The 19137-nt window shown below is 34.4% G+C and overlaps 1 protein-coding gene across 1 annotated transcript in view; it reads right to left on the reverse strand.

Moving 5' to 3' along the window:
* The window catches only part of SCN9A (sodium voltage-gated channel alpha subunit 9), a 149647-nt gene that overhangs the window by 16474 nt on the left and 114036 nt on the right, over positions 1-19137 (reverse strand). The window contains exons 18-21 of the mRNA XM_004267254.4: positions 15773-15893; positions 6153-6307; positions 4459-4632; positions 1643-1765 (exon numbers count right to left, since the gene is read on the reverse strand). Coding sequence (XP_004267302.1) covers positions 1643-1765; positions 4459-4632; positions 6153-6307; positions 15773-15893 — 573 coding nt within the window. The remainder of the gene's footprint in view (positions 1-1642; positions 1766-4458; positions 4633-6152; positions 6308-15772; positions 15894-19137) is intronic.

Here is a 19137-nt window from a genome sequence, read left to right on the forward strand (position 1 = left end):
CGGCTAATAAACGTAACTAAGTAGACATACTTGCCCCTCCAAATATATTAAAACATTCTCCTGCATCCAATTCACCTGTATATTAGATAAACAACAGAGAGCAAACAGGGTAAAATAATGGAGTGGCTTAATCACTGAGGGATGTATTAATATCTTGATGGGGAAAGTATATTACTTGATCATGAGAATGTAGTACACGCTCTGCTTGAGTCCAGGGATCAGTCATAAGTTCTGAATAGATCGCAACATTCTACTAATGCTCAAAAAGAAAAATTAATGTCAACTCCAATACTACTGTTCTGTATAAAATGAAACTTGTAATTTCAATTCTTACATGACCAAAAGTACTTGACTTTTACTTATGAAAAAAAATCTTTGCATAATCATGATCTTTCATGTATTTACATGGGGGCCAACATACACCGGATACACTAACAAGTAGAGGTTACAGTCATAATTAGGTTACACTTATAATGTAATGAAGATCTGCTAGACTAAAACACATCTAACATTCATTCACCTGAGGCTTCAGATTTCTGAGCCCCATTCCAGAGTTTATTACTCAGTATATCTGGGGTGGAACCTGGGAGTTTGCATTTCTAGTAAGTTTTCAGATGATGCTGACCACATTTAAGAGATGCAGTAAGCAAATTGTTCAGAGACTACAGTTAGAGAGGCAGTCGGATAAATAAATAAGTACGATGCAATATAATGAGGATGTTATGTGTCTGAACATATAGGAAGGATGCTCAATTATACCTGGTGGTGGACAAACAAGGCACATTTAAACTGAGGCTTAAAGGATGAGTAGGTATTTACTATATTGATGAGTTAGGATTGAGATAGGGCAGGGAGAGACATTCCTGGCCAAGAGAATGGAGGAATGAGAAAGCAGGAATATATCTGGAGAAAAAGAAATTCAAGGAGAGAAGCACCAAATGAGGATATAGATTCATTAGAGAAAATAAAGCATGGATTTTATGAAGAAGTTGCTGGTTTAATACAGCCCTAAAGCTAAGTTGCTGGTAGTCATTATTTATCTCACCTGTTTGTTTCTGCAAAATGAATCTCTTTTCAGGTACTATGCTGCCTACTGCAAATTAAGTAAAATCAGAGCTTTAGTTTTCTCAAATATAATTTGGAGCTATTTCCACTTTCACTGAGCCATGTATTTAAAGAATGAAATTAAAAGTGATGCCTGATGCTACTTCACTTCTCTGTCTTTTCTTATGCCCCACACCCAGGGTAGTTCCTTAAATTGTTTGAGCAGCACCTGATAAAGGCAAGTCCTTCGTGACTTGTATATGAGAGATACTGTCAGGACTAAGAGTGTCCCCTTCACCTGAGTTTCCTAGCATAGGAAAGATTGTCATTTAGGAAGGGAAAAGTCACTTATTTGAATCACTGCCTCACAATATAATATGGAGGCATTACTGTATTTGATTTAGTCTTTGTTAATCAATAGGCATTGAAATACTGCATCTATATGCACATGTATACACACTTATATACATAAACAGCCCATATATACGCACATGTGTGTAAATATAAACAGTCCATAATTCCTACATACCCATTTTTTCATATCTTACACTCCATTAGGAAATATGAATATTATATTAGAAGTTTAGTATTTTCTTACCCTCATTCCTTCAAATCTAGATAAAGCTCTCAGAGGTCTTAAGGCTCTAAGTGTCCGAAGGGATTTAATGGGGCCAAGGTCTGAGTAGCCAAGAGTGTTTGCGACCAAAGTAACCAAAGAAACCTAAAAAAGAAGAAAAATTTCATTAATCATTTCAATGAAATAATAAAGCATGAAGAGAAAAAGTCAATTTCAAAGATCACTAAGAGCAGTTCAACAAGAACAATATGATTTTATACATAAAGTTATTACTTATTGTCTAAAAATTGGATAAGATAGATGCTTTTTAAAGGAAATAGATTTAAAGGAAAGTTAACCTAAATAAGATGAAATAATAGAAGGAAAGTAAGTTATTTCTTATATCTGAATAAAAAAATCACACATGCTTTTCACACTTCTGTAGTCAATGGTTTTGTACTTGCTTATTAATCCTGAACATTTAAGTAAAGCAACTATCAAAATTTCAATTGGAATAAAGCCCAGGGCATAACAAAGTGTGTGATTCTGAAGCTAAGTTAAAAGAGTGTGGCAATCACTCAACCAAATCTAAGTCCCAGTATAGACCTTTTTCAAAAGCACTCTGAAGACTTATGACTTTGAGATGAGGCAAATTCCCCAGAAGATTATTCTGACCTACAGTTTCTCAGAATTGGCACCAAAGATCTTCCTATCAATAATTAGTGGGAGAAAATCTCAATTGTACTGAAGAGAGCACACGAGCAGGTGATCTCACTGGCTTCACAAACAACATAGACACATAAGAACTTCGTCATATTAGACGGACCCTCCACAATCACCATCACCAGTATCCAACAGAAATTTGTGTTCTTATCGTAAGTTATCTCAGAAGAAAGAACATGGACAGAAGTAAAATCAATACATGTTTTGGTAAGGACCAATGAGCTCTTCAATGACCCAAGATCTGGATCGGTAAATGTATTCAGTCTTTGAATAAGTTCCATTTAAAATATCCATTGTTTCACACTGCGTGCAGCAGGAGGCAATGCCTAAGAACAATGTCCGCAATGCAGTTCATTGGAATTAAGTAATGACTGAAAGATTGAAGTTTCCCAGGAAAGATCAGGAGCAACAGGAGAGTCAAGTTCCTTATGTTTAACTATTGAAGAAGTAGAAAAATTTATTGCTTGCAAGTTCACTACTGCTGCTATCAGAAACACAGTGAACTGATTTTTGAATCAGGATGTGTTGAAGTGTTTTGCTCTCATACAGTTACTTCTAAATGTCTCACTAAATGTAACATAATTCTTTGTTTTTAGGTCCTCATGCTATGTATTCAGAATTACTAACTAATCCTCAGTATCACTCTTAAATTCACCCAGTCATTCAGGTCCATTATTTCCCACTTAAGTATGCTTTAAAAAATGTGTATTTTTTAATCAGAATAATAAATGTTCCTTTTTAATCAGAAAAAAATAAAGGTTTAAAATGTCTATGATAATTTGAATAACCCCTAAGGAAATGGTTAACCTGATCGCCAAACCATTGTTAAATGAGTGTTATTATATTGAATATATGTAGTCTGTAACTGAGAACATATGTATATGCATATATTTATCTATTTATGTATACATATGTATGTGCATGATATATGCCCCTACTGATGAATAATGCTCAATCAAATAAGTTTCAACTAATCAGGAAGCTTGCAGAAATCAAACAAATCCATCCTCTGAATATCAAATCAAAAGAATATCAAATCAGGTTCTGAAACCTGAATATGTACCAGAATCATCTGGAGATCTTACTACAAGAATTTTCTGCGTCCCAACACCAGAGTTTCTGATTTAGTAGCACTTGAGTTTGACCTGAGAGTTGGACCTGAGAGTTGGACCTGAGTATCTATAACAAGTTCCCACCCACATGTGCCAATGCTGTTGGTTCAGGGATCACACTGTGAGAGCAACTGTGCTGGATAAATTTCTCAATTTTTGAGAAATAAAAAAAATCTCAGCTCCTCCCCAAAATCCACATGCCTAGATTTGCACCTCTATCAGCAAGACAATTGAGTGGAGTTTTGCTCTCTCTGTTGCATTATGAAAACATTATATATATATAATTATATGCATTATGTGTATATATATATATATATACACACACACACAAACACACACACATATATAATTTATTTAGTTAGTTTTTTCAAAATGTTAAATATTTCAAATTGAAGCTATATAACTTCCCTGAATTCTGCATATTACATACCCCTAAATATTGAGAAGCACTACTTCAGATTTTCAAATACAAAAAAATTTCATTATTAAATAGCCATAACTCTTTCTTAACTAAAAATAAATTCAACTCTACTTGTAAACGTTTTTTTTAATCTGAGATGAAAAGAACACTGACAATATTTTTTAAAGTTTCTGAATCTCATATATTTTATAATTTTTAAAAGATGCAATCATATTTACAGGTTAAGAGAAAAGAAATAGCCTACATTCCTTCTATTATTTCTTATTTTGGTTAACCTTTCTTTAAAACTATTGTATTACAAAAGTGTTCATCTTACCATTCATTTTTCTAGGCATTAACTATGTAACTTATATGAGAAAAAGGTGAATCAAAAAATAATCAAACATGAAATCATTAACATACAGTATCAAAAATTAAATATCTCATAGAGGAAGTCTGAGAGAACATAGGAGATATAATGTATAGCTATGCCTGCCTTGGAAAAAAAATTTTTTTGCATATCACCTATCTAAATATGATAATATTTAACATTAGTGAAGGTTTTTGAGAACACTTGTTTGTAAGAATAAATCCCCTTTTAAAATTTACTCAAAAGTACCTACATCGACAATTAAGAAATCCAGCCAACACCAGGCATTGGTGAAATAGGTTTTATAACCATATGCTATCCATTTTAGAAGCATTTCCAGAATAAAGATGTAAGTGAATATCTTGTCAGCATACTCCAGGATAATCTTAATGGTCTTTTTCTTTTCAATATATATATCTTCAAAAGCCTGTGAAAATAATATTCAGATTTAAATTTGGTACAACTTAAAGCTTATGATTCATGACAAAAACAGGAAATGAAATTCTGATAAAGAGAACACTGAGATATAATACTATTACAGGCCAGCTGTCTTTCTTCTGGTTTACAGTTACTGTGTAACACTTAGTTCTAGCCTTTGCACCAGTGCAGGGGGCTGATCACCAGAGGTCAAGAGAAAGAGAGTACAAAAGAATGAAATTATTTATAGTCCCCTAAAAGAATCATGATCTCTGACACATTCAGGGATTTCCACTCATCTGACTCCCCTTTTATCTTCCTTCAAATTAGGTAAGTCCTAGTAATTTAAGACATGATTCCAGGGTCAGCCCCTTTTATAAATCTCTCTAACCCTGCACTCTACTTCGACACAGAAGTAGGATTTAAGCTCTCTCCTTCAGCTCTTATGTGTTTGTACATTCCCAGTGCCTAGCACTGTGTCAAGAACACAGCAGGAAAGGTTTGCTAAATGAATGAATGCAGTAGCTTAATAGGGCTATAGAACACAGACGATGGTTTCTTCCTTTGAATTTTGCACCAATACTTTATCATTCATTAAAAGTTTCAGCTCTACAAATCACTGTTATATTTATTCCATCAACGTGACATCTTTTAACACTTTCCAAGAAATTTTAGTAAGTGATAGACGATGGTACTGTGGTCATAGCCACAAGGCCCGTGGGAAATAATCTGAATGGACTTAAAGAAGTGATCTCACTGAAGCCACTGAAAATGACTGCTGACCTAAACAGGTCTAAAGTATTATATTTTTCTCTTTCAAGTTTAAACAATATTCACTTTGTTGGAGAAAATGAAAGCAAAAGGACCTGTATCCTTGGTGGTAACACTGGACTACCTGTCCATAGTCATGGGCTTGTGCCATTCTTACTCTTCTTATTCCAAGTTCTTATATCAATACTTTAAAAATGATCCTTAGTACTTTTGGAGAAATGTAATCCTCAATATTGAAGAAAACAGAGAAGTTGGAACAGAGAGAATGGACAGATCCATGAAGATGCTGAGAGAAGGTTCTAGCAGCTAGCAGAGGTTATGAAAGACAATGGAACTGAAAGGCAAGAACTGAAGTGCAGCCCTCAGGACTCTTCTGCTTCCCTTCTCCGAGTTCTGGAGGAACATCTACCGTCCTGAAGTCCCAAGCAGACAACACTTCCTGCTCCAGAGCTTAATCATGCATATACTTCACTTACAAACACATTCCAATTCTGTATCACTTGTGCCTCTCACTTCCCTAATGCTCTCTGAGCTCCTTGAGAAAAGTACCTGGATCTTATCCAACTTTGCATTCAGGGCAGCAAGAATAATGCCAGGCATGGAGTAAATATTTACTGAGCTAACTAAAATTTTGTCCTTAGGACTGATCAGAGGGATTAATTTTTAAGTAAAGTCATTTGCCATGATATTTTTATCTTCAACTCATCTATTAAAAATAATGACTTAATTGATCTAAGCCTTAGATGTCAGATCACTTACCAGAGCACCACTGCTAAGCAAGATCATGAGGACAATGAAGCTTTCAAACCAACTGTGCTCAACTATCCTATAGCAGGTCTTCCTGATGTTCCACCAGATTTTTCCTTTCCCTGATTCTGTGTTAACTTGGCAGCATGGGAGCCTCTGCACACAACCTGGCAAGAAAGACAGGCATGTAAAATCTGGATATTCAGAATACATAAAATACTTAACATACATTATTTAATGCAAAGTGCTCCCTACGATAGTTCCTCAACCAAATAATTTCTAACGCTTACACCTGAAGCTTCAAATAGTTTCAACTTGGATGCTGCCTTTTCTCATCTCTTAACGCTCCTTGGTGTTTTCTTAATACTTGTATCAGTAATTTCTAACTTGGGATGTATTCGTGTTTTCTGTTCTTCCCTACTTTCTCATCAATCTCCTCTACAGTGTTTAAACCACATATTGTTCTTTTTATGATTGCAGCCCTAATGTAATCCTAATACACAATGAGCAGTAAATAATTATTGGTTAACGAATGAAAATCTCAAGACAAAAATGTATTTCATGGCCTTCTTGATATGAATTTAGTCTACAGTCTGGTGCTGCTTCAACTCCTCTATAAAAAACCCTTTGAGAAACAGCATTCTATGTAATACTTTAAAAATTAGTAGAAGGTCTTATAATTCAGTTCAAAAGAAACAGATCTTGATTACAAGAAACAGATGAAACTGTTTCAAGTACTATAAGTTAAAAACAAATCTGACTCTGGAATCCCAGATGTAAAACACACTGCCATAAAAAACTGAAGAATATTTTATTTAAAGTTGTTTAGGTTAATTCATTCATATCCCCATCAAACATTTATTGATTAACCTTTTTACTCAGCTGTGTACATAGTTTCTTTTCCTCAAGATATCTATTACTGTTTTTTGGTTAGGCGGCTAGATATAGAAATAAATGACTATAACTGGATAATGCAACTAAAATGACAGATACGCTGGGGTTATGTTTGATAGCTTGGAAGAAATTCACCTAACCTGGCTTATTTGTTGAGAAAGTGAGGTCAGAGGAGGTTTTCTAGAAGAGGTGGGACCTGAACTGAATCAAAGTAGTAGCCAAAAAGAGTGGAGTGGAATTCCAGGCCAAGAGGCAGCAAAATGTGCCGTGTACAGGACTTACAAGTAGTTCAGAATTTTGATGAAAGCAAAGTGTACAGAAAAGGCATGGATGAGAGATAAGGAAGAGAAACTGGTCAGATTATGGAAAGCATTTTCTCCCACCTTAAGGAGTTTGGCTATATCCTAAATCCTAACGAGGAGTAAGTGAAGGGTTGTAAGCAGAAAATTACATAGGAAGATTGTAATTTAAATAGATGTCTTGGGCTTCCCTGGTGGCACAGTGGTTAAGAATCCGCCTGCCAATACAGGGGACACAGGTTCGAGCCCTGGTCCGGGAAGATCCCACATGCCGCGGAGCAATTAAGCCTGTGTGCCACAAGTACTGAGCCTGCACTCTAGAACCTGTGAACCACAACTACTGAGTCCGCATGCCACAACTACTGAAGCCCACACACGTACAGCCCATTCTCCGCAACAAGAGAAGCCACTGCAATGAGAAGCCCACGCACACTGCAACAAACAGTAGCCCCCTCTCGCTGCAACTAGAGAAAGCCCGTGCGTAGCAACGAAGACCCAACACAGCCAAAAATAATTTTAAAAAAATAAAATTAAATTAAAAAATAAAATAAATTTATAAAATAATAATAATAAAATAAATAGATGTCTCCAGCAACTGTGGAGGATAAGTTGGAAGAGAAGAAGAAGGAGGGGTGGGGAGCAAAGAAAGACCCAGAGCTAGAAAACCATTTAGGGTCTGGTTCAGTATCCCCAACAAGAAGGATAGATTTGGGCAGCTCTGGTTAGGAACTAGAGCAATAACAGAGTCAAGACATATCTGGCCGGTAAAATCAACACATTTGCTGACTGATTGGATATGGGATGTAAGAAGAAGGGAGAAGCCCAGACAACTGGGTGGATATCAGTAATGAAATGAAGACCACAGGAACAGGAGCTGCTTGGGGTGGTAATGAGTTTGAGATGCCAGTGAAACCTCTAAATACAGACATCCTGTAGATATTTGGAGGTGTGAATCTGAAGCTCAGGGGAAAAGTCTGGGCTGGAAAAGAATGTGTAGGAATCATTAGCACATATGTGTCAGCTGAGATCAGGACAGTTGTTGAGGTCACACACAAAAAAGTATTTAGGATGAGGAGAGAAAGAGGTCAAGTCTGGAACATTCTGGGACAGCAATATTAAGAGACAGAATTCAGTGGTATGCTGGAGCCAACTCATACTGGTTCTTGACAAGTTATTGTTAAATTGCCAGGAAATTTTGCTAGCCTGTTTTTAAATGCAGCTGTTATCAAAAATTAAATTGTATAAACTTAAAAGTATAACTTACTTTAAAAAGGTAATAAATACTAAAAATATATTACTCTACATTTTACTATTATCTATGCTCTTGAATATATTTAAGCATTCTATCTGGTTGGTAGAATATGTTATACTGTTGGGCTACTACGTATCTCTTCCCAACTCTACATGCAGCAAAGTCACACCAGTAGTTTGAGATTAGCCATGGTGGGAATCTTTACAAAAGTCATCAAATGCTATAAATCCAGGCTTGTTGATTTTCTAGAGTAGAATTAAGAAAGTGATGGAGAAAATGTTAATAAAGCAAAAAGTATGCTTTATTGGTAGCCATTACACTGTGAATAGCACAAAAAATTGAGGAAATATTCTTTCATTATTCGAATTCTATTATCTGATTCAGCAAATATTTGTTCACATCATTGATGAATGGGTCAAGTTTTGACACACAGCCTTTTTGTTTCACTCTCACCTTACTGATTAACGTAAATGAAAATACCAACCAACCTTCAGGTTAAAACTATACTTGTTCATCAGTTGCAACCAGTTATTTATAAATATAAAATTTTGGCAACATTCAACAAAAGCATTCTGTGGGAACCAATTAGCTATATGAATGTTCAATGAAGGATGTTGATTATATTACTGCCTGTAAATTGTGTACCACATATCCTTTATATCAGTAAAATATATGGTAAACTGATGGATGTATGCATACTTTCTTTTTCTTGGAAAACTGGTTGTTAAACATTTACCTGTCCACCACTGGGAAAGGTGGAAGATGAGAAAACCCTGAAGGAGGTGACAAAGTTGGGGTGGGGAAAATGTACAAGAGGCTGCAATAAAAGAAAAGTCAGGGAAGAGTTTCATGAAGGACTGGTGAACACAGCTATGACCAAGAGAGGCTCAGAGAGATAATGATTGAAATTAAAAAAAAAATTAAAGTTGATTAAAAAATAAATCATCAAAATTACTTAAAAAAGGAAGAATTTAAAAAGAGGAACTACAGTGAATTCTTCTCTTAAAAATTTTAGATCAAAAACCTCGTTTGGAGGGAATGTAGAAGGTGGGAAAGCAAGAATGAACAGCACTTTTTAGAGACTTGTTTTAGAAGTTTGTAAGTTAGGCACTCAAAATAATTTACTTGTCTATGAAACAATATATTTCATTAAAAATATTGAGCCTATCAAGTAATAACTTCATATAATCATAAGCTGTCTGTCCTAAAACAACAAAGGTAGAATTCTCTTGATGAAATACATTTTTTGGACAATGTCTTGTTATGGCTTCTTTTACGATTCTGTAGTGAAATTAATTCATTGATCCTTAATACGAGGTATCTCCTAGTACTTTAATTTCCAGTTTTATAGAAATGTAGCAAGTTATGTTTTCCTCCCAAGTCTGACATTTTTGCTAACAATTTTATGTGATCTTGTCCTTTCTCTCTGGAAACTTCTAAGCTCCCAGAAGGCTGAACTGTGCCTGTTATGCCCTTTCTTTCTGCTCACAGTACTTACTACAATCCTCTACATAGATTCACATGCTGGGATAGTTGACTTAGAAGACATAACCCCCCCAAAAAGAGTTCTAAAATAATCTAAGCATTAGTCATGATCTGAAGGGTTATGTCTTTGTGAATTCTAGAATTTACACAAAATTTGGATGAAACAGAAAAAAAAAAAAACACAACAACAACAGGGTGAAAGGAAAATATACACATGGCTTCATTTATCCAATGTTAATTACAGTTCACATGACCTCAGATCTGAAAGAATTTATCTTCATTGTATCTAAAACAATTACTTTATATCTCAAATGCATTTAGTAAAGAAAGAATATTTTATAAAATGATATGAAAAAATAGTAAAAGGTAAGGTCAAAAATTGTCACCAGATCATCTTTTTCAGGGCAAAAGAAAACACCAGATAGAGTGGAAAAATTTAAGATGGAATTTTTTTTTATTAACTTAATGCTTGAGACTTTAGAATTTATTTTAAAAACAAAGATCTTGTGCAGAACAGAATCTATTTGCATCAAGTATAATTACCAGAGGAGAAAGTTATCTCTTTGGTTAAGAAGATTTTACTATTTGGGATTTCTTTTTGTAGGTCTTAAGGTGGAAGATAAATATTATTCTTATGATTGAGGCAGGAAAAGGCACTATATATTCTAATTAGAAAAGTAAGTAAACTTTTTATCTGAGATGAAGGTTCATAAGTATTGTCCTCAGGATTTATCACACCTCAGAGAGTTTCTCTCTTATTTTGAGCAGGAGAATAGGACCACTGCCTGTCTAGCTTTTATGCAAAGGCATATCCCAAGAGATTTCCAACCTAGCTGGTTAGCAACGTTATATCACACCTTCTTTTTTAAAAGAACTATTAATTAAATGTAAATACAGCACAGAATGTCTCAAACATTTTAATAGGTCCCCATGGGTAAATGCTATTTCTTTTGGGTGGTTTCATTAATTTGCTCTTGTGATCCATTAAATAAAATCTCTATTGTGTTTCATCATGTTAAACTAATGCTTTCAAATAAAAAAGAAACCACAGGCCTCTTCTAAGTTTAGCCATTAATAAAAATATAACAGCATGATCTGCATAATTAATATAAAAATTTATTAGGAAAACATGTCTTTTTTTAAACACTTCTTAAAAACTTCTAAATCCTTTAAAACAAGTTTTTTGTCCACATTTTCTTTCCAAAAAAAGACAAAAATAGGCACAAAGGAGTTGGTTATTGTGTTACTAAACTTAGAATTAGTTATTTTATAGGAAGTGGAACTCAGAACATTTTGGGGGAAAGTTGAGTTAGCTCCTCCTACTAAATTAATAGAAAATACATTATTTTAAGGAAAAGAGTGTATCCTTCTCACACCCTAATCTTGATTTTGTGAGTTACTAATTGTATAATCCAAAAGGAGTATAATATAAAACCAAGCAGAATCAGAGTCATGTCATGTTCATAATTATACAGATTACAAAGACATGTAGAATTAAGGATAGTGAAGAGCAGTACCAGATCTGGGGAAGGTACCTGAAGTCTTGAATGATAAAGCTAATGAAACAGAACTAAGGAAAAACACAGAATAAGAGGGAGGAGAAAAAGGTGAAGAGGAACAAGATGCGAATGAATAAAGTGATAGTTACGAAGTTAAAAAGGATCAGTGGATGTGAGGCTATGAACAACAAAATCATTTTAGCGTTCGTCTTCACTGAAACACAACTATTCTGATTTAACTCTCCCACTTCCTTTGATTTTTCTGCTGCCTTTCAGGTAACAAAAACCTCTAGAGGCCAAATGCTACTGTAAATTGGCACTGGTTCTAGCGCAACACTTCTCAACCAATCACGACTTGGTAAGGGTCATTTCCACTATGAGTAAACAAGTTCCCAATTTTCCATCCTGTCAAGCCTACTCATTTTGAACTCTTCATGTGGAAACCATCTATTTCCAGTTTCTTGAGGCCGCAAGCTTGGTGTCATCTTTGACTCTTCTAAAGAGAAGAAAGCTTTAACACCCAACATCGAATCCACCAGCAAATCCCTTCAGCTTTAACTTGAAAATATACTCAGAATCTCATACTCTCACCATCCCCAATACTCCCACAGTAGTCTATGCTCCCATCATCTCTCACCTGGATTACCGCAGGGACATCCAAGAGGTTTCCCAGCTTCTGCCCTTGCTATCCACCTATCTGCTCTTAAGATGGCATTTTGTAAGACTTCTAAATGAGATTCTTATGTTTTTCAGTGCTCTTGAGATCTGGCCTCTACTGTGTCTCTAACCTCAACTTCTACCACCCTTTCCAACTCTCAATCTGTTCTACTCATACCGGCCTCTTGATTTTGTTTTCAAATGTGCATATCGCCACTTCAGGGCATGTGCCTTCATTACTCTGCTTAAAATACTCTTCCTTCATATATTTGCATGGTCCAATGTTATCTTTTTAGAAAGGCCTTCTCTGACCATTCTGTTTCTATGAGAGTAGGCTTCTACCCCTCAGTCTTACTATTCCCATTTTCACTTTACTTCTCCATAGCATGTATCACTTATCGGACCTACTAAATATTTATCTATTTATTTGGGTAAGAAACATTGTTTTGTTTTCCCTGCTCTATCTCTGTCTAGTGCTCAGGTCTGGGCCTGGCAGACAGAAGGTATTAAACGATTATTCGTTGATTGGATAAAAGAATGATTAAGTGGATAAAGGGTTGAAGGGCTCAGAAAATTGGTTGCCCTGTTTAATTTATCAGGCTGAGCCTCTTAGCCCAGCAGGTCCGGTGAGTATAAAGTCTCGAGTGGAGCACAGCTGCTCAAAGTGATATGACTCAGAGATGTGTGTTTGCTAGTATATTTTCTTGTCATTTAAAAAAATATATTTATCTGTTTATTTACATTTTTATTGAGAACATACATACAGTATACTACACATATTTTAAGTATACAGATTGATATTCTCATGTAACAGCCATGTAGGTCATGATATAACATTTCCAAGCACCCAGAAATCACCCTCATGCCCTTTCCCAATCTGTACCCGCTAAAAGTAACCACTAGTCTGACTTCTACCTTTGTAGATTGATTTTGCCTATTCTTCTCCTATTTTGCCCATTTCTTCCAGCTTTACTGAGGTATAATTGACAATTAGAAATTGTATATATTTAAGGTGTACAACTTGATGACTTGATATAGGTTTATACTGTGAAATAATCACCACGATCAAGTTAATTGAATTGCCAACACCTCACGTAGTTACCAATTTCTTCTCTTTGGGTGCGTTGAGAACATTGAAGATCTACCCTCAGCAAATCTCAAGTACACAACGCGGTATTATTAACTATACTCATATTGTTGTCCATTAGATTTCCAGAATGCATTCATCTTGTACAACTGAAACTTTGGTTCTCAGTAAATTTTCAGTGGTCAAGACCACAATTCACTGAAAATGTGTTTCTATAATATCTCTTATATACTAGACTCAAATTAGAAGTTATGAATAATCTCCAAGTCATTATATAAGTATTCTCATTGGTATTTTATGGGATTAAAATAACTTTTGTAAAGTTTGATCTCAGTAAGATAGCACCTCCAGTCTGAAATAGCTTAGCATTAATACTTTCTGCAGAGGGTTTAAGGTTTTCTAAAGCCCTTTTCTGATATAGAGCCATAATTTGTTTGATAAGCCCAACTTCTTTCTGGTTATCCTAGAATTTTAAGTCAGGGTCATTCATAAAATGTGTGGAAGAAATCTTGGTAGCATCCGTACAAATTTAAGTTTACATGGTACTAGTCAATTTAATTTCATCGTGATGCTGAAATACATGATGATACTCTTAAATGCCTTTAACATGAACACTTCTAAAGAAAACTCCATGTGTTTTGCTTATGGTACTAATTTGAGCTAACACAAATTTCTATTAATTGGGTGTCACACTTTTTTGCTTCTCACACACACAAAAAATGACATTTGGCTTTTATTTAAAGAGAATTCATGCATCCATTGTAGTTTGCAGATATCTTTATTTGCCGGTCATTTTGTTTACTGCATGAGTGTTATAGGAGACTGGTTGAGAAAATCTTGAAGAATGAAAGCGAGTCAGTGATTTCCACAAAAAACCACAAATGCTGAGAGTTTAAGCCCATGAGTAGATTGCGAGCCATTTAGCATCAAGGCTACCATTGCTTCTAGACAAGACTGTTAACAAAATACTTTAAAAACAATAAGGAAACTAGAAGGAGATGAAAGACAGTACTGTGCTAATTAATTTATTAATGCTATCTCATTTAATCTCTCAACATCCCTATGATATGGATGTAAAATGTACCCATTTTACAGATAAGGCGTCTGAGGTACAAGATTAAAATGTGCTCAAGGTCTCACAGAGAGTTAGCAGTAGGCCAATTAGAACTCATATTTATCATGCTCCAAAGCTTGTATAATAAATCATCGTATTACATTGCAACCCTACCAAAAAAGGTTTGCGTTTTTACTTAGATGACACAATACTTGCTTAGAAAACTGCATACTTTCCCAAGTCAAGTTCAAAGTTACTGCTTTGAATAAAATCCCTGAAAAATTCCAGGAGTAGTAAGACGTTCAGTAAGATAGAAAGTGAAAAGGAATGAAAAGAGGCACTGTTATAAAATAAGACACTGAGGCCAAATGTAAAGGGCCTTACATGCCAAGTTAAGGACTTCAGGTTTTATCCTACCAATGGTTCTCAAATTTTAGTGTGCATCAGAATCCCCTGAAGGACTCGGACCCTATCTCCAGAGTTTCTGATCAACTTGTGTGTTTTGTGATCAACCTGTGGCTAGAAAGGGAGAGGTTAGGACTGACTTAAAGTCTAGCTTGAGAGGCAAGATAGATCATGACGTCACTAAATGTGATAGAGACTGGAAGAAGCTGTAGATTACATGTGGAAACCCCACTGAAGTTTGTTTTGAACTTATTCAACTGTTGTTTAAAGACAACAGATGGAGATGAGCAATGGGGAGCTGTAGGCAGATCTGGAACTTGAATGAAGTCAGGGGTAAAGATAAAGATTTAAGAGCAACAGTACAGAAATGGTTGCTTACACCACAGACATGGATGAAACCGCTTAGGGCTAGAGAATAAGAAAAGTAGATAACCAAGCATCAAAACGTGGGGAAACGTCATTATTTAAGGTTTGTGCATAAAAAATAGTCACTAAAAGAAATAGGGGAAGAAACTCAGAATTCGCAGTGATGTAAAAGAAGAACAAAAGTAGAGTGTGGCCTCTGAAACCAAGGGAAGGAAGAAGTTTGAGACAGACTATGGTCAACTGTCTCAAATGGTTTCCTGACTGAGTAGCTCCAGCTTTTGATGAAAAGGACAACAGTACCATCTACCCCATTAATTTGTTTACTGGTTCCATGGAACTGAGAACATGAATTAAGGACCTAGAGGAGAATATGAACATCTTTCAGTAAGTAGAGTGCTATATAGTATAACAGCGTCACCGTCATAAATTACTGTTAGTAGCATATCATAAGTGTGGAAACTGAAGCTTAGAAAGCTCCAGCAACTTGCCCTTAGTCACAGAGCCATGACTGAATCAGCATGGAATAGAGTCTTCTGACTTTTTACTCATCAACCCCCAGTAAGTATTAGGTTTTAAGACCAAAGCCCAAACACTAATAAATGGCTGCTAACTGAGGTCTCAATTTTTCTCTTACCATCTGTAAAACAGGCCTCTGGCTCATCTGAATTTACAGGCTCAGCCTCTGCTTCCTCTCCTTCTCCTGGCACAGGGTTATCAACTGTGCTGCACTCAGAGGAACTCGATCCGTTCAGCCTCTAAAAAGAAATTCACCACCCCACCAGAGAGTTCATTTAGGGTTCATTCAAATCTTGCATTAAAACCATATTTGATAATCAGAGTCATGCAAAGTGTTATGAAAAGAGATTAACAGTATGATGGCCATAAAAACATATAAACATACATTGAGGTCAGGTCACCTTACAATGCATCTGTGCTTGATCTTTCTATCTACACATCCTGTGAAAAATACATTTCCTTATTTTTCGTATGCTAACAAGTTATGGACAGAATTAGTCTTAAGGTAATATTTTTATGTAAACTATAACATCTGCAAAGTATTGGCCACATTTTTATTTTGTTTTATGTTTAATATAAATTTGTATACACCAATAATTACTATTTTAGAACAACCAAGACCCTGACAGAAATAATATACAAGTGCCAAATTGCCAACACCTGATAACTGAAAGGTCAGATCTAACAACTGGCAGAAAAAGCTTGTTGGTGCTTAAAATTTTTAAAAAGAATAAAATCAGTGTAAAATGAAATCCAAACATATTTTTTTCTATTAACGCTTGGATTTGAGAATATGTATCAGGATGATATAGATAGAAGGCCTTTCATCAAAACAAAAAAAGTCAAATACTGTATTGGAATCAAAATGTCAAAGACCATAGTAATTATCTTATCCAATACCACCTATTTCAGTGATAGAATTTCAGGATACAGTAGAAGAGATCATAAATATTATTTATAATGTCAAGAGATAGTGGCTACTAAAGTGAGCACCACATGCAAACTCTGAAACAAAGACTCCATGACATTGAACATGGCAGACCAACACATGAGAGGAATGAACTCATTGTCATTATGATCATAAAACTGATCATAACACAAATTTTCCCCACCCAGAACTTTGTGATCAAACATGATGTTCACACACACACACATACACAGAAAGTTTTAGATAAAATACATACAGCAATTGTAGCAAAACTGTGTCAAATTTTCCTAATATTATTTTATAAGGGGTAGAGCAGCACATCAATGGAAGAGTTCAATTTTCATTCTCATTTGCTAAACGACATGTGAATATTGAAAACTACTAGTTATTATAGCATGTACTTCTCTTAATAAGATTACAGCTTTACTTGTTTTTTTAAGAATAATTCAAACAAATGTAAGTGCTAAAAATGAGGAAATACTTATTTCATTTAAACTGATTCTTCAATCTATTGATTTGCATTAAGATCATAGGCCCAAACTAAAATATTAACTTTTAGAGAATGACTTTGGAAGCTAAAAGTATACTTTATGGGTACCACATTAAATTCTCAGTACTATTATTATTACACAGTATTCAATATCAGTAAAAAAGGCATTGATAAGAATTGAACATAAGGAATGATGTAAGCAAAGTGGTTTGTATAACTGAGGTAAAGAATTATGAACACTCTATTAAATTACTACTTCTAATCCACATTGGCATAGCAGTATTATTCCCACATAGTCGAAGAGTTTTAGAATATTACGTTATTAACAGTATCAATATGAAATTTCACTTAAGAAGCAGGTTAAACTGATTGAATTAATCTAAAATTACTTAAAAAAACAAATAAAAATTAATTGTAAGACAATATCCTGTAAGACTTAAGGTTTTAAAATATATATTACTCCAGGAAACAATGGGGAAACTTATAATTATTAATATGTCCTATTGTGCCAATTACCACAAAAACCCATTTTAAGTACCATATCTAAAAGACTACAATTATTTGATGTCTTCAATTCCTGACCTTTCAGTTGCAAGTGAACTGTCACTAGGGAATTGAAGGACAAGGCACTATGATTCTGTGGAGATGAGACCAAACATTTCCATGCTGAAAAGAAGTTATTGGCTTGGACCTTGAGGAAAAGCAGTGGGTGAAATAGCTGATAGAATACAAAGCTCCTCCCTGCTATTAGCCAAAATGCTGACAACTAGGATATAGTTATAATGATTTTTCTCTCACCTTGTAACAACTTTTAAATAAAATGTTTCAAATCTGCAGAACCCTGATGTATGTTAAATTAATGAAAGCATCTTCAACCTCAACATTTGGTTTTCTCACTCTTTAAAAGAGCATTAACAAAGCAGACTTATACCAAGTTAATTTATAAGTAAAAATTAAGATGATTTTATGATGTGTATTCTTGCCATTGAAGGCTTTCCCCCCCATAACTTTTATGGCAATATTTTGTCAATTAAATTCGGAGTTTGGCTCGGATCTTACATCATAAATGACAGTTATTCAAAATTATTCCTCATTGGAACAGAAATTATCAAAATATTTAATATGAACTATAATTTGTATCACAAGCCAAATTCAATGTTTAGAATGTTTTTAGGAATTCAATGTTTTCCTGGGAATGCATTAAGTATTCACAAGTAGCTATTTCAGTACTGTATATAATGTTAAATATTTATGGGCATGTCCTAGCAATATAGACAGTTTAGTTTTAATCTATTCAGCTTTTAAACTTCATACCTACTAAAGCAGAAGTTTCTTTAACAGGGTCCAAAAAGGACATTTTTAAATAGAAAGGCTAACATCTATTACAAAGGTTTTCTCTTGAAGGTAAATTCTTTTAAATCTCATAGTAGGCATTGCTAGATTTAACTATTGAATCTTCTTTTATTCTTATTTAGTATACAGTGAAGATCAAGTCAATCATTTGTATCATTTTATATAATTAATTATATGATTATTTTCATTTCTGTATACTCAATCATTTACTATTTAGTTTTCTTGTGATTTTGGAAATGGAAGAATAGTTATACTATACTAAGAGCAGTGAAATAAATACTTCAGTATGAAAAAGTTCCCTTCTGGTTTTATAAATAGGTCATTTTAAAATTTCACCTTGATTTTATTTTTAGTAAAATGTGAAATATACTTTTTGTCTATTACTTCTTTGCTTGTCAACAAAGATAATTCTTAATCTGTCGTGGTCTACATATTAATAGAAATAAGTGTAAAAATAGGACCATAAAGGTAGACTCACTAGTATAGTATAGAATGGAAATATGCTATAGTTTTTATTAAATAATATGGTATTGACTGTAGGTACGTTCTAATTTTTTTATTTCTTTCCTTTAAATAAAACCTATACACTTGATTCAAAAATTTCAAATGTACAATAGCATGTGATGAAAAATACAAGTCCCCTCCACTCTCGCCCTGATTCTATTTCCTTTAGGTAATTACTATACTATATATATGTACTTTTTGACATGTG

This window comes from Orcinus orca, chromosome 7 (genome assembly GCF_937001465.1).
Source record: "Orcinus orca chromosome 7, mOrcOrc1.1, whole genome shotgun sequence".
NCBI classification, from domain to species: Eukaryota; Metazoa; Chordata; class Mammalia; order Artiodactyla; family Delphinidae; genus Orcinus; species Orcinus orca.